Source organism: Lycorma delicatula, chromosome 1, assembly GCF_047948215.1.
Source record: "Lycorma delicatula isolate Av1 chromosome 1, ASM4794821v1, whole genome shotgun sequence".
NCBI lineage: Eukaryota > Metazoa > Arthropoda > Insecta > Hemiptera > Fulgoridae > Lycorma > Lycorma delicatula.
In genome coordinates this window covers 351,310,775-351,338,764 of record NC_134455.1, presented here as the reverse complement: position 1 = coordinate 351,338,764, position 27,990 = coordinate 351,310,775, and the positions used below count along the sequence as shown (strand labels likewise).

The window sequence follows — 27,990 nt, the reverse complement described above, 5'->3', positions numbered from 1 at the left end:
CCATTGATAAAAGTCATGCATTCCATGAAATTAATTTTGCAACATGACGCTAGGTCATAATAATAAATTATTTTGATATAGCTAATTAATGATAAAGAACTCTGAAATCATATAAGTTATCAGAGTATAAAAATAAAACAAACATCTAAAGTTATGATAAAAAAAAAAATGCAAGGCAACTTCATTGAAATAATAAATATATATATATAAATTTGACTTTAAGTAGAAAAATAAAAACGTAACTTTATTTCAACTGAAATTTTTCAGTAATTCATAAACTTTACTATTTTTCATAAACAATATACAAATTAAAATTATGAAAAAGGCTGATAAATATAAAAAAGATCTAGACTTAACTTTTCCAAGTGATAAACATTCAACATTCCTGATATCACTTCAAACAATTTCTCAAGAATACTCTGAATGTATTTAAATGACATAAAGATCAAGAAATGCACAATATGATATACATTATATGTAACATTATAGATGTTATTAAAAGAAAAATAAAGTAATGGAATCAATAGGTGAAAATAATAGACACCATCTTTCTGAAAATGGCAGAAAAGGCAATGGGTATACAACAATTGGACATAAAAAAGAAGGAAGGATACCCTTCTCAGATCAAGGTGATGCCCAATCCTTGGAATGATGAAGAATAGTAATAATAAGATTTCCTATAATAACACCTGTGACATTTTTATATATAACACAATTTTCAGACAAAATTCTTTATTGAAAAATTCAACAAAACAGTATTATATGAGAAGCGTTTGATAAATCCGTGCAGAATCAAGATGGCATTCGTAGGACAATGTTAAGGTGATTCTTAGGTCTGCATATCCCCACTAGAAGCAAAGACCAAGTTTCAGTCACATACATTAATAATTTTGTCATTAGCGGTTGTCTTCAATCGATTAGGAATTGTAATTTTTGAAAAATACTCAATAGCAAATTTTGTGTGATATCAAACATAACTTTTAAAAACCAAAACCTCAAAAGAAACTAAAATTGAATAAACGTTACAGTGAATCGACTCCAACTAATAGAATAGTTTACATCATAATCATTATCAACTTTCTGGATAAAGTTAAGTGATAATTGGCAATATTATGTATCTTAGTCTATCATCTAAATGAGGAAATTAAGAAAAACCGATCACATTTGGTGAAAAAAAGCCTTCACCGAGACAACAAAGCACCATACTGTTTTTCTGCAATTTCTGCAACAGTAAAATTTATGCTATGAAATTCTTCTACATATCTCCTACACACCAGACTTAGCACCTTTGGACTTCTGTTTCCAAACATGAGGAAACGGCATGCTGAAAATAAATTTACATGAAATTATGAAAACATTTGCCTATTTTGAAGGCTTGGATAAATCATACTGTAAACATGAGATCAAAGATCTGAACATTGTCAGATTAAGTGCATTAGCTTCAAAGGAGATTATATTAACAAATTAAACAAAATTTCCCTAAAAAGTGTGCCTTCTTTATTTTTACATACTGATCACACATCCCTTGTATTATTGAGAATTATAAATTAAATTAAAATATTCACTTAATTTTGTAATTTTTAAAGACAGTTTTGTGCTATTTTTATTAGATTTTCCTTAACACTAAAATTAATAGTAAACGTTCACCTTATGAGAACAAGTGCTATATAATAACAAAGTTGAACTGCTGAAAAAAAAAAAAGTTGTTAATGTCATTGAAAGTTAATTAATAAAAAATCTGATGAGGACACCACATGACTTCCTTATACGTCAATTAAATTATTACATATGCACATTTTTGCTGGACTTCATTTAAACTTATTTCATTTGAAAGTGAGATACGATCCTTCAATTCTTTAATAAAATTAGACATTAACTGGTAAAATATTAGTTTTTATTAATATCAAATATTTATAAAATTATTAATTCAATAATCTTACCTGAAATATTAGGTTAGAGTAAAAGTTAGATTACGCTTTAAATAAATCGTTCACCAAATAATCCCATAAAAAAAACTGATTATTCTACTACGTAAGGTGAAAATTAATATTTGTAACCAGTGTACAAGAGTTTGCTAAACGGAACAGTTTAATTATTATTAACTTTTATTAATATGACACACCCCAGAAATCTTGTGCATAGCACAAGTGAAAAAAAATTTTCAACAATCATTTTAAATTGAATACAATTCAAAAAGTATTTTATTATTCTGCCAAATAATTAACTGAAATCATTTTTTTAAAAATAAATATACAATTTTTATAAGAATTTGCTAAGAAAATCCACAAATAATACGATTCTAAAATATCATTTTCAATTAATATTAAATAATCTGATGTTCACCAAATCTATTTTTATTTTATTTACTTCTAATTTTATTTCACTAATAATTTTTATCTTTTTTTTTTTTTAAATTATAAATGAATTATTATTATTCATTGTAATTTTTTTTTTTTTTACAATCTTGGGTTAATAACTAACTAAATCAGTACATTTGGTTTAACTAATTAAATCAGTGCAATTAAATAAAAAAAGGAAAAGATTAAAAAAATGTTAAAAACAAACAAAAGGAGATGAAGTCTGATTCGAACTGATGTGCCTTCCCTTTAAGATCCAAATATTTCATTAATTAAAATTTTAGTTTCGATAGCAATCAAAAAGGGAGGTGCAGAACTAAATGTTGCAACAGTGCTAAATCATAAATTTCAACGTCCTATGGCTAATCGTTTTTAAGTTAAGTTTTTAAATGTGCACATACATATGTACGCACAGACGTCACGCTTTAACCAGTCAAAATCGATTCAGGGATCGTCAAAATGGATATTTCCATTGAAATAAGAAAACCTAAATGTTTTGCAATCACAATACTTCCTTTAATTCATACAATGGCGTAAAAAAAGATAAAAAAAAAAAAAGAAAAAAGGAGATGAAATCTGAAGACTGAAATTTTCATAATCAGAATACTTTACTTTGTACAAGCAAGTAAAAAGAAAAAGAATGTGAATGAAAAATAAATATATATTTTTTTCACTTTTTTTTTTTTTTACCTTTGGGACTACTTTTTTAACTTAGGAAACAATTAGGTACTGCTTCAGAAGATGAAATGAATTAAATTTTTGTAGCATGTGAAAATGCCATGCCTGACGGATGAAAAATTTATTAAGAGCCATCTCTAGTGAAGTCAAACTTTAGAACTAAATATAATATTGAAACAACAATCAAATGAAAACAGAGATATTAGCTCATAATAAAGAAACATTACGTAATATTTATGTGCACAATTCAATTAACAGAAACATTTTTAATAAAAGCTGAACGTATATGAATCTTTTTTAATCAGTAAAAGATTAAATGCAATAAGTCTGAGGAACAAACATTAAAAAGAGAGCAAAATTTTCAGTTTTTATTATAGATGATACTCTTAAGAATGATAAAACTCGCTTATTTACTAATATTGCAACAAAATCAAACGGACTATTTTACTTAGAAGCACTTTAAAAAAAGCACTAACTATATTATGATTATTAAATATTTATTACACTTACATATATTCCCATATAAAGTTTATATCATCTCATTGGACTCTGTCAAAAAGTCAGAACAAGTTTACACCTAGCAAAAATGAGCTGTCGAGTTCCGGTTTGGTGCCCTGAAGCTTGAATTGTGTAAATCAATATTTAGTAAATTAGAAATGTTAACTTATCCACGTGTTTACATTTATGAACGTGCAATCTGCTAAAATGAATAGTTACTTATTATTCTTAAGAAATAACAATATCCACATCTATCAAACCAAACAATAGAATGGTTTTCATACAATTCAACATAAAATGTTGGCTTACAAGAAAGACACATTTTGCTTCCATTCCCTTTTTTTATAAATTACCAAACCATTTCATAAATTAGTCAATCTTATCAATTTATTTAAAAACGAACTAAAAGATTTTCTTTTTCAGAAAATGAATATTACAGCTGTCAATGAATTTTTAAATAACACAAATTATAAATCCAAAATTTTCTTCATCCTGTTCAGCACGTCCATAAATAAGTGATAAAATAATTTTCATGAATGCATTCAAAACTTTTGAAGCTATTCTTTTCTTGTCCAAAGAAAAGTACGGTATTACTTTCGATCACATGGTAGGAATGAGAGGTGAAAATGAATTTTCTTTACATTTTAAGATATGATGAGTACGAGAATACCATTCGCTTAAATTGGGGTTTCTTTACATACATGTAGGCTTATGTATAAAGTTTTGTAGCTCATAAATCTCCAAAACTACAACATCAATTTCATTGAAATTTAGATACGCTGTAATAGTGTATCTGAAGTAGTTCATGTGAAAATTTGATGAAAATTAGTTGAATTGTTCTTGAGTTACACTCAATTTAAGGTCAAAAAAATTTGAGGGTTATGATGACTGTAGTGGTGCATTTTTCATACGCACTTAAGCAGCGAGTCTAAACTTGATGCTTGTGTGTAGGATTAATCAAACATATGTAGAGTGCTGCACTCTGAAAATCAGTGTATTTCTGACTACACAATAGTGAGGGAGTCAAAAAAGAAAAGATGGTCTTATTGGGTTTTTTTATTATATTTAGTTTCTTCATACACTACTTCATAGGTTTTAAATAATTATTAAAGACTTTAATGACAAATCTCTTTATATTATAATTAATTATTTGTAATGCTGCTCTGATTACGGTTCTATTTCAACTTCCCTTGATATGTCTTGGCTAATGCTAGAACAGTTCTTTTTTTTATCCATGGTGTAGCATATCTATTCATTTCTGGTGTGATCTATAGAATTATTATGTACTGAACAAAATAAAAAATGTTTACATAACTACATTAAATCCATTATTTCATTTGAAAAGCATTACACTGTTTAATAGTGCAGGTAAGATTGGTGAAATTTACAGCTAAAATTGATGTTACCATAAGAAATAAAAATCAAAACCAAAAGTATTGTACCATTGTACACAAAAGTGTCTAATTATGAAAATATGTAGTTCTCCTCCAGCACTTGTAAAGAAATCTTTTGTGAAATAACATCAGTAAACTAAAGGATAATAACTGTACATCGGTTACAGAACATATCTTTTATTTATTATAATTTTAGTTGGCAATACTACTATACCCGAAATTTAAAAGGAGACAAGATGCGAGACACACTAATCACAAGTAGAAATTACACAGCCATGCCAAAAATAAAAATACCACACCAGCACAATCGGAAAACTAGATATGTGATTTCCTGCGGCTTTCCTCACAAAACAAAATAAATTGTGCATACCTGCACACCATGCCCCCCAAAATGCAAGTGACATTTAATCTAATACCATCAATCTATACAGCAAAAGGGCTAGTCAAATACTTATCATCAATGAATATCAACTATAACAATAATTTATTAATACTGCACGCTAACAGACAGTTTATAGTTGCTTATGAAAGATGAATTTTGCGGTCTATAAAAAGATGCCAACCCTAACTGGAATTTGAACTCAGAACCTTCCAGATGAAAAGCAGAGCTGCTACCACTTCAACTAAGAAGTCAGGAATGATATTATTATGAATATAACTTTTTTTTTTCTTGATGATATCGCCACATAAATTCATTATCTAATTTACATAACCCCTTGCCAAAAGTAAAGTCTAACTCCACCTGTACTAGTAACAACAAAAAAATACAATTTTTTAACATTTCTGGGGGATATGGCCTGCACTACTTGGTCAGAAAAGTAACATTAACATGTTGGTTGCAGTTGCATAAAAGTCCATTATGAGTATTTATGATGAGGTGTCTCATTTCTCCGCTTGCTTTGCCTTTTGTGCTCAGGTATATTTTTCATTTATCCTACATTTATTTCTTTATATCATAGCGAGTAATTCTTAAGATTAAAATGTAACATTAGAAGGATTAAATTGTATACCAGACTTGGGCACCAGGTACCGCACCACTTGAACATAAAATTCACAAATACTTCTATCAATGACTGACAGATAGCATTAGAAGAGGTGAAAGCTTACAAAATATGGGTTTCCTGTAACGCACCAGTGGTAACGTGAATACCAGACAATGGGGACTTGCAGCGGACGAAAATTACACACATTAAAAAAATGTCACAGCCAATCTCTTAAAACAGCAATATCTCAGGAACAACCTTTGCTTGAAACATATCAAGACTAACTGCTCTTGATGTGTTTCAAGCAAATGTTTATAGTAAATAGCAAAGGCTTTGAGCAGTAAATGGGTTTACAGTATATTATAAGCCCTAAAAAATGCTGCTACATTAAATAAAAATAAACCTGAGACATTCATGATTTTATAACAGTATTCCTATTGTTTTTCATACATTTTACAGCCAAGTTTAAGAGATTATATATTTCACACCTGATTTAAGATCATAATGAATGAAAATCTTCTCAAAAGAATAAAGATGTGAGATATGTTGAAAGCAAGATTTGAATTATTCTGCACATATGAAAATAAAAAGAATTCTGGATGTACTGGATTCTATATCTCATAATTCAGGATAAAATTGAATGCAAAAGACTATCAGGAAGAAATGTCATGGTTAAATGATCTTAGAAAACTGCACTGCCAAACATCAGTTGAATTGTTCCATGAAGCCACGTTGTTCCATGAAACAGTTCGACAAAATTATGATAAGCAAAGCTCAGACACGTACGGTACAAAATGAAGATACAATCTCAACATTTAATATAATAAAAAAATTATAGAACAATTTAAAATATATCATCACAGATTCTTTAATACAAATAAAAATTTCTTCAACAATGTTTAAGATTAAAATTCTTAAATGTTTAAACTAATATTATTTCTTATTAACAGTTTTTCTAAGTTAAACATGGTAATTGGAATAAAGAATAGTATCTATTGTTATGTGGCTGATACTGCCACTGTTTTTTTAAGGGAATACAATCATACCATCAATGATGATAATCATAATGCTAACAAAGGACTAACTGTATCAAAAAAACAATTGATTAGCCAACAACTTAACACAGTCAGAGTTATTCACTTTAGCAAAGAAAATATTCGATTACAAGTAACTATAAATATTCATTATTCTAAACGCAAAACAATTGTACCATGTTGTAAAGATTGTACAGAAACCGAATATTCAAATGATTTGCATTTTACCTGTAGGTTTAATTTTGTGTAGATAATTAAGATCTAATGTTCATATTAATTAGCCTATTATATAACATTAGATATATATATTATATATATGATTAGTTTATTAAATATAATATATATCAAATTTTCAATAATTTTTGTACATTAAGAGGTTTATTTGAATGCATTTTGTATTTGATTTATTATGCATTATTGCAGTCTAAAATTAGCTACAGTAATATTATCTTGGTAGTAATATTTCTTATGCCTCCCACTTGATTTAATAAATTTAAATTGTTTAACTACAATAATATATTGCAATCAAATTAGTATCTAACACAACTAACATCTATTACAAAGAATTTGGTGTACTTAATTTTCATTCACTGTATGAAAAATCGCTGATACTATTTATACATATAAAAATATTGAATTATGGGATTTTTTCTACTCATAACTTTAATTTAACACAAAAATTACTAACAGCTATAATATACAAATTTCTAAATTTAAAATATCACTTACGGAGAGATACTGATATGTTGCAAATGTCCAGCACTTCTACTTAAATTTAAATATCAGTCAATATATATTCATACTGACACATTGAAGAAAGACTTAAATAATCTGCTTTTGGTGTAAATTATAGTTTAATAATATATTTAGGCAATTAATTTTGTTAAGTTTGCATTACTATAATATTGGTGTTGAGGAAAACATTTCTTCATATTTTCGTGGTAGATGACTCTACAGTGCATAATTCTGGTAATGTTAATCAAATCTGTCAACTCTTGCATTCTTTTCAAGGGTGTGACATATAATGAGTATTTTTATAAAGTTTACGATTATATTTGTTTACTTACTTAAATGTTATTTCATCTTGAAAATGAATCAAAATAAAAAAGGAATACGATATATTTCAAAACTTTATTACAATAAAAGGGAAGAATGCAACTCAAGTTGCTAAGATAATCTGTGATATTTACGGACAAGAGTTGTATAAATTCATATCGTATAGAGTTGGTAAAAGTGATTTTTGAAATAACATTTTATTTCAAGTTAACAATGTATATATGTAGACTTAAAATTCAAAGGCATTTAATGCTTTTTTCCTAATATGAATAAGCAGAACTCTTAACAGGAAATACTCTTAGTTTCAGATATAGCAGTTCTTCGGCAAAAAAATATCATCTATCTATAGGTGTCCCTTAAAGAACACAACTTTATAAATGCCCGCCATTTCTGTTCTAGTAAGTTGGCAACACTGAACATTACACAATTTTCATCTGTTGTCTTTGTGATTAATAGTCACGGAGCACCGAATAGCATGTTATTTTCATCTGTTTTCTGTATGGATAGGAATGGAGTGCTTTATGATGGAACAGCATGTTGTCATAGTGAAAACTTATTACAGATGTGGTGAATGTTGTGCACAGACTGTTTGCAAACTCCACAGAATGTTTGGTCAACGTAATGCACCGAATAAGTTGACTGTGATGAAACTGATCGCTAAATTTGAGAGAACTGGCTTGGTTGTGAACATTAAACCCTCAGGGTGTCCTTGTGTTACTTGTTCTGTGGAAAAATCACCATCATGAGTGATAATGTTGCTGTAAATCCAGTGAAATATATTCACTGATGTTCACAACAATTGACAAAATGTATTATCAGATTATTGTTAGGTAACTATAATTATGAATAAAGTAGATCGATACTTAGAAAATTAAAATTATTATTTATCGTTTATATTTATTAATGTGAATTTTTTCTAAAAAGAAGTCATTTATGTTTTTGTACAAATCAACACAATACTCTGGCTAATGATAAAGGGCCTTATTAAGGTCCACCATTGTTTAAAATCTACCCCTCAATATACCTGAATTTGTTCTGTACCTCTGATCGCCTGTATAAATATATGCTCAAATAATTTTCAATAACACATTTTGAATTGTGATTTATTTTTTATATTTAGCGTCTTCATGCATTTTACCTTAGTATTATTTAATGTTTTTTATATTTTAAATAATTAATATACAATTTAATCACATCTATTTTTTTATTTCATGACTGATTTGCATTTTTTAATGCTGCTCTGATAAAGGTTTCCCTTGATCCATCCAGCCAAATGCTAGGGCAGTTCCAATTGTTATCCATGGAACAGCATATCTCCCAATTCCTGATGTACTCTATACAATGTACTATCATGTATCGACCAGAATAATTTTTTTTTGTTAGTTTTTACTGTGAAATATATACTATTTTTTCATAATACAAATGATATTTATGCATTTTTGTGATTTGGGACTTGGGAAAACTGAATAAGCAATATATAAAAATTAGATATTTTTTAATTTTTCAATTTTATAATTAATTTATTTGGTATTCCTAAATTATTTAATGGAGGGAGCTCTCCTTTCCCTCATTTTCTTTTTTCATTAAAAAAAAGCTACAGAAAACTAGTAATGGTCAGTGATTTTCTTTACAGTTTTAAAGATATCGTGCAAAAAAAGAAAGAAACACTTAAAATTTTATTATTATATTTTTTCAGGAGTTATATCTGAAAAAACTTTTGTACTTAAAAATACAGTACTGTTCAATTTCTTTTTTCGACCTTCTGGAGAACTTGGGTAAAAAAATTTAAAAAAGGCCAAAACACTAAACAAGCACAGTAACTGAACAGATAATATAGAAAATTTTAATTTTGTTTTAAACTAAAATTCTGCTGTTTCTAAGGCAAATAAAATTTTACACTGGTGAAGGATCTTAAGTGAAAAAATTGATTTATAGAAGTAGTAGAAACATGGTTTTCAAAGAATAAAAAAAATTAACAAGTACAATTTTCATAAAACTAGGAAGAATGGCAGCTATGTAATAACTGATAATGTATCAATTATAATAAATAGATATTTATAAACATTATAAATGACATTATTAAAGAAAATAAGATTATTTACATGGCTGATAATAAATTTCTTTCTATTCCAAGATAGAAAATAATCTGAACAAGCTACTTCACATTAATCGTGTAATTTCTAATTAAGTTTGAAAATTTACCATATGAAACGTAATATAAAATAAATAAAGCGTAATATAAAACGTAATAAAACTTATAAATGAAATTAATAATTTGTTCATATTGACATAGCTGTTGTACAAATCTTATTACACACATATATATATATATATATATATATATATATTATGGTAAAACCCCAAATACCGGTAAATCTTACGTTTTACCGGTAAATTCTAACGTTTACTAAGTTACTTGGTAAAAGTTCCAAAAAACCTTGAAAGCACATTTAATTCATACTTTTACCAAATCGTTTTGGTCATTGTTGACAATTACCATATTCTTTTGGTAAAAGTTGACAATTCTGTTACGAAATCACTTCTAAATAGGAAAGAGCCTGAATTTAAAAATGCTCTTCTCAATTTCAGGATTTCAGTTCAAAAATTGCATTAAAATTAATCATTTTAACTCTTAAATACACAGTTTGGGTCTAACACCCGGATTGTTTTTTAACACAATTTATTTTCAATTTTTGCTGCGGGAAAAAAGTTTTGAATCCCAACTGAACGTTTGTCATTAAATTCAGTCATTTTGTTCGTTCAAACCATTCTAAAACTTAAATATAACTAAAAATTCTGATTTTTTAAAATATAGCCTTCCAGTTTTCTTTTTATCGTAAAATTCATCTTTCCTTTTACAAAACACCATGATTAAAAAAAACATGCTGCTAAGAAAATGTGATTGAATTTTATTTAATATTATTAAGAATAATTTTTACACAAAAAAGATAATCGATTATTCTTAATGGTAATTGTATTCTACAGGCTTTATCCTTTGAAAAGGATTTACTCTTTCAAAATCATTATTTCATATTTATTCTTCACTTTATACATTGATTTTAGTCTTCAAAATTTACCTGGGTCTCATATACTTGGACAATGTGTTTAAAGGTTGATTTTGCCTTCAGCAACTTTGATTCCATAGAATCCATGTCATACAATTGATTCATTGTAACATTTATTTAGGAGAGATAAATTTGAGTTAATTTTTAAGTAACTTTTGAGCGATTTCATTACAGAATTGTTAACTTTTACCAACAATCTATGGTAAATGTCAATAATGACCAAAACTATTTGGTAAAAGTCCAAAATAAATGTGTTTTCAAGATTTTTTCGAACTTTTACCAAGTCACTTGGTAAATGTTAGAATTTACTGGTAAAACATAAGATTTACCGGTACTTTGGGGTTTACACATACATACAGGTAAGGTATGGAAATCTCAAATCACTTTTCAACAGTTAAACACAGAAAAATTAATATAATATTAGTAAATGCATAAATCTTGAAAAAAATCTATATTTTAAAAAAATACTAATACACCTCAAGCCATCATTAGAACAAATCAACAATTTTAAATGAAAGGGCAGTAGTGTGGTACAGCATCTTAAAGAGGATTGAAAAGAAGTGATCATTTTATTATATAAAAAATATGGATTATGACAATCCTAACCCAAAATAACAGACATTATTTCGTTATTAGATGAGATTAGCCAGCAAAGCGAGCATTAATTAGCTTATGTTTGATTAGGTTATGTTGATATCTCATGAAATTCAGTATACAGAATTAATAGTTACCTAACCTAACTAAATTCACTTAAATTTAACTTAAACGAAGTTATTTAGTCCATTAAATACTGTACACTCCATTTAAATTAACCTAAAACCACTAGCTTAACTTAAGTGAGCCTTAGCTCATTCTTAATTTAATTAACAATAACCAAATTATTTAATTTTGAAATAAGGTATTTTACACTTATGCAATGTTGAATTACTATTTGATGAGAATACTGTATAACATATAAGAAACATAACTTAGTTGAAAGGAGTTCCTGATAAAGATTCAATTACAGTAAATAACTTAGGTCCTAAATAAGGTATATTACAAATTTTATCACAAGCGGAGGTGATTCAGTCCCTAATTGTAAATAATTATCTGAAAGATATGATGAAGATTTCCCTGTAATTAAGTAAACAGTTTGCAGGCATATTTATCATTATTTATAACTAGTTTATGTATATAAATCAAAGATAAAGTAATTAAGTTATAAAGCAACTTTTTTTTTGAAACCTTAAGCTAAAATTTAAACAGGCATCTGTTACAGACCACATGTAATATTGTAACAGCTATTAAATAAATACCAGGTGTACAAAAAAAGAATATTGAGGTTTAAATTTGTTATAAAATCTCCTGGATCAGACGTACAGTTTAAGAATAGAATCAAAGAGCATAAAGGGCAGTTTTAATTATGTGCATGAGTGACCTATCCACTTGACTTCGCCACTAGCAAAGGGCTAACTCAGGAAAGCTGGTACTTCTCACCAGAAAGTCTTCTATTTTACACATTGCTAAAAGTGAATCTGTAGTTACAGTTCAACATGTTATCTGTAGAAAGTTTAATTGTGATCCTCTGAATGCCAATATTCATCAATGGCATAATTGGTTTGAAACCATACATCTCTGTAAAAGAAAGAGTACAAGGTGATTAAGGTTGTCTGAAAAAATGTTGAATATATCATGGAGTAATTCTTTTGTAATCCTAAAAATCTATTAAGATGAGCTAACAATGCCGGTGTGGAATGTTTTAAAGAAATGCTTACAAATGCATTGTATCGTTTAGTGCTGTTACAGACTTTGAAGCCTACTGTTATGCCTGCCGACATCATGACTGAAATGTTGTACCATGAAGATCATATTGTAATTTCTTGTATACTATACTTTTATTATTTTTATTGTAATAATAAGAGGATACTTTCTTCATCATATTGTGTTCAGTGATGAATGAACATTTCATCTTAGTGGAAAAGTTAATGTCCATATCTGGAGATACAGTCATCATGGGGAAAACATCCCCATGAACTCTTACAATGCAAAATAGACTCCTAATAATCAAGTTCTTTCTAAAACATTTAATTATTCTTCACTGTTTTCTCTGACCTGATGACAGAGCATGCTTGCGGTGGCCACAACGTCACCCAATCTGACCTCAAGTGATTTTTTTCCTTTGGGGTTTTATAAAGGATCTTACATATTACCTGTGCTACCTACTGACCTACCCAATTTGAGACAGGATTAAAGTAGCTGTCGCGTCTATAACTCCACACACGGTAGTTAAAGTATGGGATGAACTCTCCTATCGGTTGGATGTGTGCTGCATAATGAAAGGTGCCCATATGGAACACTTGTAGGGAAAACTGCAAAAATTACTCTTTCATTTTATTTGTGATTCGTTATTCTAAGGCAAAGTTAAATTTAAACAGTTTTAAAACTCCAATATTCTTTTTTATACACCTGTATAATGTAAGGCTAACATTTTCCCTAAAAATTTCAGTAATTTAAATCTTTGTTGAATGTGTGAAACAATTAAAACAATTATTCTAAAGCATTACTATAAAATATCAACAGTGTATAGCAAACATATGATTTTACAAAAGATAAAAGTCGTTTGTCACTTAACTGGGCACTGTACACTCTAAACAATAAGCTAAACTTCAGCAATACTTCAAATTTTAGTGGTACAGTCAAGTAGTCTCCTTTGTCTATGTTTGAACTGATAATTTTTTTTTTTTATTCTAAATTTTTTAAAAGGATCTGTCAACAAGAAAAAGCAGCCTAAATATAATAACTTTGCAATACATTATCCAATGTGTTTGGTCCAATCAAACGAACACTTGGGTACCGACAAATTAAAAGCATGTACACACTATCTGACTCAATGCATCAAAAAATGAATTTTTAAAATTATTCTTTAATTCATTAAAGTTCTTTTGTGAATTTCTCATTCCTCTGCAAAATTCTGTATAAAAACTATGTTATGTATTATCTGTTTTAAAGTGTATTTTTAAAACACATAAATGCACTGCAAGCTGATCTTATCTATCAATGAATGGTGAAGAGTGGAAGGAAAGAAGTAGCAACCTCATTAAAAAAAACCTGTATTCATCTGATTCTAGATGACAGCATCTGGTATAGGGTTTTTTTGTGGGGCTACAGGTGAAAATTGGTCAACAGTTTCAATGAGAGGGGAGGAAGAAATTCCCAACAGAGAGAACCAAAAACGTACAGGAGACAGACATGAATGAAAACCTGCAATTTTTTAGAGGCAGCCCCACCACCAAACTTAACCTGTACAGTGTTCATAATGTTGCAAGGGGATTTTATGTTATTGGCAGACATCAGGAGGAAGCCTGTGATAGAGACAGGAATTTTTAGAACGATAAAACCTGGAACATCAAAACATAAAACTAAATGGATACTGGGAAATAATTAAAATAGCAGTAGATTTGATTTAATTCAGATACATGTTTTATAGATTACTTTGTCTATAAGTGTGCAAGTGTAACTATTGATATGTACTATATAATTAATTGTTAACATCACAAACCACACAGTGATGACAAACCAAGAAATTGACCAAGTAACATCTCTGATAAATACATAAAAAAATTATAGAAATTTAAATAACTTCAACAAAAATAAAATAATATAAACCAAAAGAGACTAAATTAAAAACTGTATCTTCTAAACACCAATCAATACGCATGTATCATTTTAACATTTAATGTACAAACACTTTGGAGAGGGAAAGTGATGAATAATCTATTGAACAGCATGCAAAGAATACATACAACCAACCCCCTTTAAATTTATTAAATACTTTATGACTTGTTTTCAAGATACTATTACATTACTTCCATAGTTTAATAAGTTACGCATGCTGTCACAACTGATATATAGAGTACATCATGGAAATTATGAAAAAACGTGTAGCTAAACACGGGTCTCATTCTGATTATTATTTATGTATCAAAGTAATCCACAAATCAGAAATGCTGTGATTTCAATTAATTTTAAAAATTACAACCAGAAAAAATCTGATTATAAAAATTAGCCATTTACCATAAGGAGTTAAAACATCTGGTTTGTAATCTTGTACAAAATAAGTTAAAATATCATTAATTATACTTAGATTTGAATTCCAAATATTAGTTAACAGTGTATGCTAATTATTGGGGAACATTAATTAGTCATAAGTGACTGCCATCCAGTTACCGTTACTGTTAGCATCCTGGCTTGTGGAACAGTAAATATCAAATTCAATTCTCGGCAGCCAGCAGCATGTAATATTTTCTACCTATTATTTCACTTTCACCTTCCTTGAAAAAATAAGTGATAAAAAAAACTACCTTAAGTATTAGTAAACTAGAATATAAACAAGTTCCAACTTTATCATAACTAAGCTAAGACTAATCTTTTTTAATTAATAAATTTAATATATTTAACAATTTTTTTTTTATAAAAGTAAACAAATGTTAACAGTAATAGTTAAAAGAAATTATTCAGACTACAACAAACCCCCTTTTAAAAGATAATTATAGTAACAAATTATTATTAGCCCACCAAGCTGATCTAGCGATCAACTCATTATTGTAAATAAGTTGTTAAATAGCTGATTTTCAAAGTTGAACATTCTGAGACTCAAATCCTAGTACAAAATAGTTGTTTTTATATAGATTTGAATACTAGGCAGTGGATACCAGTGTACTTTGGTGGTTGGGGGTTCAATTAACCACACGTCTCAGGAATTCATTCTGAGTCTGGAGTGGGTTGCTTATTGTTGACGTGATGAATATATTGCAAAGTACACGTTAGTAAAACAAAATAATTACAAAGATTACAATAACCAAAAAAAAAAACTGTTTTCCAATTCAGATTCCAGGCACGTCTAAAATTTGTAAATTCCCCATGCTGTATTTTAAATTTAATAAAATGCAACAGCCATATAAATATTTTACTAAAAATAAACATGTACTGCAATTTAAACTAAATTAGCTCAATGAATTAACTACATGAACAATTAAAAAATATCACACCAGAATGCTTCTACCAAAGGTAAAATGAAAATAAGTGCTTAGAATGTATGTTTTTAATTAATAAACTTCAATAAAATAATCACAGTAATAACGTTTTCGATAAACGAACGGCAAAAATTTGTAAGGAGTACATATAATATTTTAAGGTTAGATTAGATAGTATATGTTAACATTAAAAAAATAATAATAATGAAGTAATGTTCTAAAATCTAAGAAATAATAATCTTAAGGCAAAGTAAGGGGGAAGAACAAGGTAAACAAAAACAATAGATAGGCCTAATCAGTTGACTAGATATTAAAATCTGTGGAATCAACTCATAATACTGTATCAAACAATACCACATAAGTCGTTTTATTTTATAAATATGTATATAACATAACTGTATCCAGGTCGCTGGGCACACCTGACTGTTTATGTAGTTCAAACATACAACTTCTAACCTAAGCAACTTTTTTAAAATCAGGGCATAAATGATCATTTAGGTCAAGACATTAAGTTACTACTACATTAATACTTTGCGAACTAGGGAGTCTAATTATACTAAGATGTTTAAGAGTCTTGTATACAATGTTCAGGCACATTTATAAAATATCCTATTTTCTGTTGTTTGGGAAATGTTTAACAAATCATTTAATATTTTTCAGCAAATAACATAAATTTAATTAATTAAAATAAACTAATCGGATACATTTATTTTGCAAATATTCAATGAAAAAATAATCAACATAATAGAATTAAAAAACTAAAAAAGTTTTCAGTTAAATAAAAGGTACATAGGAAACAAGACGAACAACACTGATATGAAACAAACAGCTGATGAGGTACGCCTATACGTCAAAAATATTATTGTACAATCTACAAGTGTTACTTTGAAATAATAGACAATGTCAAATACACAAATTGCTTAGAATGCAAACAGAAATATGTAAATACGAATAAATAAATAATAATGTAGGTTATTGCATCATGTTTTGGGAATGTTACATTTTATTTTCCCCTCCCCGACCACATGGGCACAGTAAAGACTGTACTGTACGTCACAACCGCAGTGCGTGCGCATTAATGTATCCATATGAAATGTGATGTGAACCCATACAAAACAAACGGATTACACTTATCTTAATTTGAACCTTTCCTAAAACATGTTTAAATGTAATTTTAAAAACATTAGCATTAAGAAAAAAAAAATTAACTTTCAATTCACCAATCTATTAAAAAGGAATAATATAATTTATAAATTACTACATAAACACATACCTCAACATTGTAGATTATATCATACTTACTAACCCTTTTTAACTGCGAATTCAATATGTTGTGCAGTTCATTTTTAATTACACTAAACTTCATAAGTGTGTCGGAACTGAATATCGATGATCCAAAGGCCAGTCCTGGGTAGTCCGCACACCTTCTCTGCCGGGAACGTCGTCGAATTTCTCTCTCGGCGATGACCTCCGTTCGTTCGCTGGGGCATCGTAGTCGAGCGAGTTCTTCGATTTCTGGATCCTCTTCCCTATCGCTATGACTGCTACCATCACCGTCTTGTCGCTGCAAAGGAGGTCCGATCTCTTCGCTGTCGGCGGGCAATGCACGTGGTGAAGGCGCTGCCGGCGGAGGCGGTTGGTGTTTTGAATAGTGAGCCGATGTTTTCTGTACCGTCGATAGAAAGTTAGTATCTTCTCCACCGATGACTAACCTCTCTGCACAACTCGGTGCTGTATTATTCGATGTAGTCGAAGCACAGCATGCCGTATGTTTATCTTGTGAATTGTGAGATCTTCTTCTAGGTCCATATCGATGTACTCTTCCCCCGTGTTTCTTAGGACTTGACGTCGCCTTATCGGCCATAACTTTACGCTGCTTCACTCGATTCGCTCCTTGTTGTTGCCATCTTGACGGAAGACGTCCTGATGAAGCAACGTGCGCTCTCTGTCTTGGCTGGCGCGAACTAAATGTGCCAGCTCGTTGGCACTGCATGTTGTACGCAGACGCTGTCTAGCGTGTAATATTTAAACTACGCCGCTCGGAAGGCTTCGTAACTTTCAATTTATCATTATTCAAATTAGCAGTAATTATCGTTCGCTTAAATAGAACTCATAATAACAACTTATTGCATTTTATATACAGTGAAATATTTTATTTCACATTACGTGTGAGTTCCATTAACATCAGTTTTAAATGTTATTTTAATATTCTTATTTCTTATGACAATCAACGGTCGTAAGCAGTAAACGCCGTGTGGCTAGAATTTATATACGGTATAGGTGAGATTTTAAGAATTCACGTCATTGATGAGTGTTTTGGTCCTGCCTCACAGTAGTTATTTTTTATTCCCCTTCCCTAAAGGATTCTTCCAAATTTGGCGTCTGCCCAGGGCGGTAGTGCGATCTATTTTTGAAATAGCGCACTCAGCAGCCCTCCTGTTTCTGTTAAAGTTAAATATAGAAAAGCTAACATTACACGATTCATTCCACTCGTATTTACCACTGAACACAATTTCATCTTTCGTTGAAATAAATTTTGCTGTATGAAATTTTCCGTATTTGTTACAAAATGTTTTGTTTTTAAATATACGAAGAAAAATCTTTGTTTATTCAAAGAAATACGGTAAAATGCATACTTTTTTAATACCATGAAATTCAACGGTGAAAAATATTATTCGCGAGCCTGTTTAGACATAAATTTATTCATATGCTTGACAGTTTCATTACAATAAAAATTTAAAAAAATACTAAAAAAATAAAAAGTAGAAATCTTTTAAAAAGTACAAATACATAATACAACTAAATGTTCAATTTCCCTTTAAAACAAAAAAAAAAAACTTTTATTTACTTCTATTCGTCATCGGACTTAACAATATTTAAAAATTTCAAGTGAAGCTTAATTTTCAAAATTATTTTCTTCAAGTTTTTAATAACGTCTCTAAAATTCATACTCTTTAATTTTAAAATGTCACATTTTTAAGTCTTATTATGAAATGCTAAATTCATTGTTCAATATACTCGCATTCGCACATGTGAAGTAAGCGGTTATTTTTATGAATAGCGGGTTTTTACAATGTAACAATGTGATTTATCCTTCACCCTTCTTTTTACATTTTTAAGAAAAAAAATACATCGATTTTTTAGTTTAAAAATTATACAACTATGACTTATCTCGCCAATAAATTTCTACTTCCAGAAAACTTATAATCTATTTTTGATTAGACGATATAGAAACTATAAAATATTATATTTTAAAAGTAAATCAACATATTTTTACAAAACACTGTCGGATTAGATAATTTAGAAATGTTTCTAAAAAACATTCAAAAATGTAAAGTCTAAATGCTTTGCTATAAAATACAGTTAATAGTCTAAAGAAATTTTAATTTCTTATAGAACGGAGAAACACTTGATATAAGAGAAACGGCGAGATATAACATACATTTTTTCAATAAAATGATAGCCGTCTTCCGTAGCGGAACGGAAGCGTATCTATCTTTCATTTGTAACGTTGTGGGTTCGAATCCCTTTCAGATTTAGCCTTTTTTCATACACTAAAAAACTCATTTCTTACCATAAAAAAAGGGTGTAAGGTTTTTATAATCAGATAAGTATGACTTGTTATCGGAGAGAAAATAGAATAGAAAAATGTGGTATGTTTTTTCCATTACGGTAGGCGAGATGATAAAGCGTTCGGGGAAAAAGTTTCTTCGTTTTTTAACGCTAAAGTAAAACAATTTTTTTACAATTTAGCTGCAGTTTATTAAATCAAATACGTTAACTTTTGATCGAATACCTTTTGCTGTTTTTGAGGTAAAATCATAATTCCATTACTGTAGAATTTGTATTTCACGGACGAAAATCTGTGATAAATGATATTAACAGGCCTGTTTTGAAAGCAACTTTATACCTTTAAGAGAGTTCTATACAGAACGAAAACCGTGCAAAGCTTCCCGGCCAAAATCTCTCAATTTTCAACAGATCACCAAAGATCTGTCTGGGTAGCCTGGTTGTTGTGATGGAAAATGACATCTTTTCTACCGCTCAATTCTGGTGGCTTTATCTCGATCTCTTGGCGTAATCTTTCCACTTGTTAACGTTAGAAGTTTTAGATTCCATCGATTGACAGGGTTGCAGCATCTCATAGTGAACAATTCCTTTCCGATTCCGTAACACACACACATCACTTTTCTTGCTGTCAATCCTGATTTTGCCACTCTTTGAGAGGAGTTTCACTATGCTTCGACCACAATCTTGTACATTATTGTAGTGCGTGATCAATTTATCGTTGCTTGTAATGGACCGTTTCAAAATTAAATAAAATAAACAAATTTCGCTTGTACGGTCGGCAGACTGGTGTAGCCGCCAAGCTTAACGCAACAGGTACCGAGTCAATCGGGCGATCGAGTTCGAAACCAAGCCATACCGAGTTCCTTTTTTTCACTTTAAATATTATTGATTTATTTAATTCTACCCCTCACTTGTGACGTCACAACATAGCAGTAGTTTAGAGAATTTTAAAGGTGGGGGTGCGATTTTGCAAATATTGTTATTTTTTAATCGTTAACAAACGCGCCTAAGAAAAATATGACCTTAATTAAGCAAAATTTCGAGATACTGAGGATGATCTACTGTATAGCCTCACCCCCTTGACATTTTAAGTTGAAAATTTAATGTCATCAATGCCCCATATATAGAAGTAATCTAGACCAAATTCTGGCGGAAAATCTGTCCAGCAGTTCCGGAGATATAAGGTGATTTAGAGACCGACATCGAACACGTACACATGAAAATTAACATCCGGAAAATTTCCATCCGGTTTTTTGGGTTCCTTAGGTGTCACAACGTCAAAATTCGGTGAAAACCGCGTATGTCCAGATTGGATCGATTATAATACTTTCCCTTCTTGAACTATATAGCTCTACTATAGCACAGTCTAGAGTACAAAGTAAAAGTAAACTGAAGGAATAATGAAAAGCAGGAAAATAATTAAATTTCACGGCTTCACGGTAAAAATTATGCAATTTCCTCCCTCGACAGTTTGTTACTTACATGAACTCCTAAGTGGAACGTTATTTAATTATGCAAGTAAAGAATTATACAAAGTTATTATTATACTATTTTAATCAAATTCTGAGATATGAGAGCGAATCTTACGATCCTCCTTGACCACTGTAACGAAAATTAAATGCCATCACTGACCAGTATTCAGTCAAAACTATAAGTGACAAAAAAAAAAAATACACTATCCCCTACCCTAAATGAGGTTGCCCAAACACATAACAAAATGAAACATAATCATCTGATCAGTACAAGAATGTAATTTTTTCTACTCCTGTATTATAACGTTTGAACTACGCGCGTTTATGATGAGGGGCATTATGAAACAGAGTTTCATTATGATACAGGTGTTAAAAAACCCTACTCTTTTCAACTACTGACAGATAAGAACCGGGTATTGTTTAATATTTCTTTTTTTTTTACTCTGATTTTAACCCGATTTAATAGTTAGCAAGCAGAGGTTAACTTTAAAGTACACCTTTAGGTAACAAAGTTTCTATATTGCACTGTTTATTTGTTAATAATGTTGGATTCTAAGAAAGAAATGTCTTTAACACCGATCGGTATTAAAGAAAAGGCAGACCTTATGACTAACAACCGATTGCCACAGAAATTTATTGTTTAACGTATTTTTTGAAAAATTAAAAAAAATATTCCGTAAACAATCTATTCTATCCCTGATTTAAAACGATAATCCCAATATTTTCTCAGCCGTATAAAAAATACGGTAAGCAACTCTCTATAATGGTCATTAATGGACTGTTGTGAAGTTTAGGATAGACGCTAAGGCTTGTACCGTAACTTATTTCGTAGTCGTGCATCGATGGCTATCATTATGAGCTCGTTGCATAATAAGCCCGGAAACGATAAAAATTAAAAAAATAATGTTTTTACCCCCATACGTTAGTTACGCATTTGAATTGCGTAAAAGGTTGTATGAAAAAATAAAAATAATATTATTCAAATTCAAATTGATTCGAAAAATAATATTACAAATAAATATACAAAGTTCCATTCTCTAGAATACCTAGAGGAACGGGTCAAAATTCCAGTATCAAGAGTAATAATATATAAATGTGTCTTAAAATATAGCCTAATCTAAATATAATTAATCTTAAGTTTGTCACATCGAGTTTAGTTCATATTACTAATCATTACATATGGTGTGCGGTTCGATTCACAACAGTAGTACAAAATCTTGATCATATTGTAAATGAACACTAGTGTCCTAAAAATTTCTTTTTTTTTATCCCCCTCTCCCCGGGCCGGACATACAGTTAAGTAAAACTCATTCCCAGGGGAATGTCCTTTACTCTAAGGGGTCTCCCCACTTACCGGCAGTAAGACCGGCATGGTAAGTCCGCTCCCCGGTTGGATCTTTTTAATTCTTTATTCCCACTCTAACGGGGGTACTCCATTACTGGATTCCCCCACCGGTATCGGGTGTTTCGTTTGTATCCCCTAACCTAGTCTCCCTTGGAGCCCTCAATCGATCCGTCGGAACCGGCACACCTCGGCATGCCGGCTCTCCCGATTGGGGTTGTCCACCCAACCCTACACTAAAACCCTCTTCTTCTACCTTCCGTATCTTTGCATCGAAGCACCTCCCTCGAGTATTCCTCCACTTTCCTCCAGTTACTCTGCGACATCAGCATATACGGGTCTACATCCTCCGGCTCCAGATTTGCAATCCAGACCGAATACGTTTTTTAATACATTCCTCACGCTTTAACAGGGTATGCTCAACCGAGTCCCATTCAGCACAATACATACGGTCAGGCGACTCTCTCCTCCCGATTCCATACAAATACGCTTCAAAATTACCGTGACCGGATAGCATTTGCGTCAGGTAAAAACTCGTCTCACCAAACCTTCTATTATACCGTATTCTTAAATCGGGAATTAATTTCCTCCTCCATCCAGCCATGACACCCAAGTTCCATCTGTCTCGCCACACACTTACTGTTTCATTTCTACCTTCAGCACTGTCACCGCCTTCATACTTACGGGCACGATCAAGAACCAAAAGGTCTATGGAAGGAGTCCCGGCCAGTACACATACCGCGTCATAAGAAGCCGTCCGATATGCTGCCACTGTTTTCAGCGTCCTGAAAACTGGCAACCCAGTTCATTTCTTCACCTCTTTAATGAAAATATTTTATTAGATTATATTGGGCATTAAAGTATATGAAAACAATTTACCTATCTTAAAATAAAAATTATTTTAGACAACGGACCGACCAATACGGTTCGGAAAATTCAAAAATTGAATGGCTTTAATGCCCCATATATAGAAATATTGTGCTATATACCTGAAGATGTCAAGCAAAAAGCAGGCCAATATATATGTATATATATATATATTATATAAATATATTATATATATATATATATATATATATATATATATATATATATATATATATATATATATATATATATATATATTTCCGAAATGTTCCAATGCTATAATTGTGTTAGTTTTTTGTGAGAAAAGATCATAAAATGTTAAGATTTGCGTGCAAATTTTTACCAGATTAATATACTTTCCGTTATATAATATACCATATATTTATATAGTATAGGAGTGTAGATTGTAAAGTAAAAATCTGATGTGGAAACCACATGACTTCCTTGTAGGCCTATTAAATTACATAAACCCACTTTTTAATATGAAAAGTACATAAAAATTTATTCCATTAATAACTTAAGATATTTTTCATAATTTTTTTTATTATTATTATTGAATTATTATTTATTGTAAAACGTTTTTTTTTTTCAATCAAAGACTAATAATTATTAATAAATCAATATATTTAAATAAAAAAAAAAAATAATAATAAAGTTAAAAAAAAAAGGAGATGTAGTTGGACTCGAACCGATATGCCTTGTAAGATCCAAATATTTTATTAATTAAAATTCTATCTTGGCTATAACTCTTTTGGCCTAGTCGATTGCAATCAAAAATGGAGGTGCATAGCTAGATGTTACAACAGTCCTAAATCCAAAATTTCAACAACTTACGGCTAATCGTTTTTGAGTTACGCGAGATGCATACGTACATACGTCACTCCGAAACTAGTCAAAATGAATTCAGGGATGGTCAGAATGGATATTTCCGTTGAAATCTGAAATTTTTCGCGACTACAAAACTTCCTTGAAAAAAAAAAGTTAAATATGAGTAATAAAACAATATAAATTGTATAGAAAGAAAAATTACAATCGCTTAAAATTGGTCACCACCGTATTGATAAACCTTAATTCTGTCAACAATTAGTATTAGTAAAAATTAATTACGTATTTAATTACGTAAAAACCAGTAAACGACGTTTTATATTTGCTGTATATAATATCTTATGGACAACTAATCTAGAGCAAGAGAAACGTGATAGATATACGACTTAGTTATAATTGTACGTTATAAGTAGAAGAGGTAGTGGCCTAATGAATAATTAAAATCTCATTAGCTTATGTTAAATAAACAGCAAATATTAGTCTACATATTTTATATGATCTTGAGCCGAACCGCTTGACCGTGTACCGATCGCCGGAGGCCGAACGACTCTAAAATTTAAACTTTTATTTTCAATAATATTTTTATGTTACTTAATAGAGTCGTGTAAAAAACAGCTGCGATGTATACAATGTTTTTACTTCACAAAAGCAAGAAGTACATAAATTTGTTGCTTAGTATCAACTATACGTTTTTTATTATGACTAAAATGCAATGCAACAAACTTAAGTACAAAAGGCACCACTTCTTGCTTTAAGAAGGAGTTTATTGTGAAAAGTAAGTACAATCGACTCAGTAAAGATCGACGACGGGGGGAATTCACTTTTCCTAGTATGTACTTGAACGCTATCTTTTACTTTCCCATCTAGATAGGCTATATCAGAATTATAGCTCTGAAAGATAAAGGATTATAGTTGATCCAATTTGGGTAAAGGAGGTTTTCACCGGATCTTGACGTTTTGACACCTAAGAAAACTAAAAAACCGGTTGGTAATTTTCCAGATGTTAATCTTCTATGTACGAGTGAGTGTTCGATGTCGCCCTTTAAATCACCTTACATCTTCGAAAATACTGGAACGGTTTTGACCATACTTGGTCAGATTAGTTTTATATACGGGGCACTGATGTTAATAAATTTTCTACTTAAAAGGTTAAGGGGGTGAGGCTGTAGAGCAAGGTCGCCACCATCAATATCTCGAGATTTCGCCTAATTAAGGTCATATTTTTCTTAGGCACATTTCTTAACGATTAAAAAATAACAATAATTTCAACAAAAAATTTTTTACAAAATCTCATCCCCCACCCCAAAAAAATATTGTTGTAGTCGTCTGTTATGCGTGACGTCACAGGTGAGCGGTAGAATTACATAAATGAATAAAATTTAAAGTGTAAACAAGTAACTCAGTCTGGCTGGATCTCGGACTCGATCGCCCAATCGACTTGGTACCTGGTGTGTTAAGCCTCGCGGCTACACCGGTCTGCCGACCGTACAATCGAAATTTGTTCTATGTAAGTAGTGAAATTACATTAGTTTAGTTAGTGCCGACTAACCCACCGGGTTAGTCTAGTAGTGAACGCGTCTTCGCAAATCAGCTGATTTCAAAGTCGAGAGTGCCAACGTTCAAATCCTAGTGAAGGCAGTTACTTTTATACGGATTTGAATACTAGATCGTGGGTACCGGTGTTCTTTGGTGGTTGGGTTTATAAATTAACCACACATCTCAGAAACGGTCGAAGTGAGACTGTACAAGACTATACTTCACTTACACTCATACATATCCTCCTCATTCATTCTCTGAAGTAATAACTGACGGTGATTGCCGGAGGCTAAACAAGAAAAAAAAGTTAGTGCCGATTGTCGCCGCTAGTACCGCCACACCCGCGCGAATTAAATACGGTATTCGCGAGCGCTTTATATAAAATCATAAATATTTTAAATTAAGTTGTGTATATGTACGTGTAATACGTGCTTCAGAAACTACTGTGTTTTCAGTTTTTTTTTTAATATTTAGTATCTTCATTTATTTTCTTTTAATATTATTTTATGTATTTATAGATTAAATAGCTATGAACTTCAATCAGAATTTGTTTACAGTACACCCTAAGGATTTTTCATACCGAAATTTTGAGATGCCCCAGCATCCGGTAATTTTTTTTTTCAAATTTAAAGGTTATAAACAATTATTTAAAAGGTACTATAGATTACTTATGACCCTACCTATTAAAAATATTTAATGATCGCCATTTTAATTAGGGTTATTCCAGAAATATTTTACGTCAAAACGTTTTCTTTTCAATGCTTTTATAACTGATGACAAAATGTTACAATTTTCATTTAAAATCTTTTAAATACCTTCCTGTTCGTGAGAACTTACAGATTTAGTTGTTTTATATATAAAAATAGACTGTTTCAATGTAGGGATAGCATTTGCTAAATTTAATTTCTCTATGTTGAATTGTTGAAAAGTTATTTAAAGGCTGCCACAGTATATAAGAAATGATTAACACATTATATATCCGGTCCTATTTTGTACCATTAATATAAACATTTTTCACTTAAAATATAAAACTAAGCGAACATGTTGTATGAAAACGGATTTCATTTCGTTATATGAACTGTGCAAGAATCGGATTTTTTTACTGTAGCCGTTTACTAAAAATTTAAATACATGATGAAATAAGATTTACTAAAAATACACTTGTGTATGTAAATTAAAACAATTTTTGCTACACCGTTGTTTATCTGAAAATACCTAACTTGTAATACCGTTATGTATATTAAATACATTAACAAGGAAGATTTTTTATGACAACAAAGCGATTTAAATTAACAATGCTGAACTCGTTGTAATATTAATATATTATTACGTCATAATTTAACTGAAATCGTATCAGAAAATGCGAGTTAATCAGCTTGCATTGATACTAAAAACATCATAATAAAGCACGTACATTTCGTTTATAATCGTATACAAAGCCCTGCAATCACGATCAAAGCCAAACAAAGATATTGTGTATAAAAAATAATTTTTTTTTAATTTTTCATTGTTTCAAAACACTCATTTATTAAAAAATAAAGAGGATGTTTTCAAATTTAAAGCATTCTCCAAAAAGAACATCCTTTAAAAATTTTAACCATTTAAAATTTAAATGGTTGGGGAGAAAACAGTTAAAAATTAAATAAATGATACTTGATTATATCTGCAAGCCTTGTTTTTTTTTTTATTAATATTTTTATTTCTTTAAACTAAGTTAAATTAAATTCATTCGTTACTTTTAAAAATAAATTTATTAATTTTTGAAAATATTCAACAAACAGTTATTCGCCCGGGTTATACCTCAACTTCTATCCCAAATAATACTATGATCTCATAAACATTTTTTTGTCAACTAACTTTAAATCGACACCTATTATAACAACTGTATTTACTGTACATTAGAATAGTAAATTTGAATATACTCTACTTTTACGATCAGAAAGTCAAGTAAAAGCTGACATCAATCTTTCTTACTCGTAAAAAAAATAATAATTTGAATTGTGTAAGTTTGCTACCTGGAATTTATGATTTGTAAGCGAGTAAATATTATTTAATTTATTTAATAAACATATGCATATAGATGCCGTGAAAACTGCATTGCATTACGTAATTAATACCAAACTTCTTTTTTTATAATTTTGTTTTATCGCTACAAAAACTGCTGCTATTTCAGATAAAAAATATTTCAATACGCTCTTACAATAATTTAATAATGAGAAAGTTTTATGCGTGATACTAAATCAATCGGTCCAGTAGTTTTTTAATTATGAAATACTTCTCTCTATTTCTATAATCGAGAAG

At 30.0% G+C, this 27,990-nt stretch overlaps 1 protein-coding gene across 15 annotated transcripts in view; it reads right to left on the bottom strand.

Moving 5' to 3' along the window:
• The window catches only part of Tm1 (tropomyosin 1), a 190,298-nt gene that overhangs the window by 115,521 nt on the left and 46,787 nt on the right, over positions 1–27,990 (bottom strand). For 7 of the 15 annotated variants that reach the window (XM_075382494.1, XM_075382496.1, XM_075382492.1 and 4 more), the window contains exon 1: positions 17,384–18,085. The exons of 7 other annotated variants lie outside the window; for them this stretch is intronic. In XM_075382494.1, coding sequence (XP_075238609.1) covers positions 17,384–18,070 — 687 coding nt within the window. In that variant the 5' untranslated portion in view covers positions 18,071–18,085. Of the gene's footprint in view, positions 1–17,383; positions 18,276–27,990 lie in introns of those variants that run through there. One more of the 15 variants, XM_075382493.1, reaches the window with a different exon arrangement.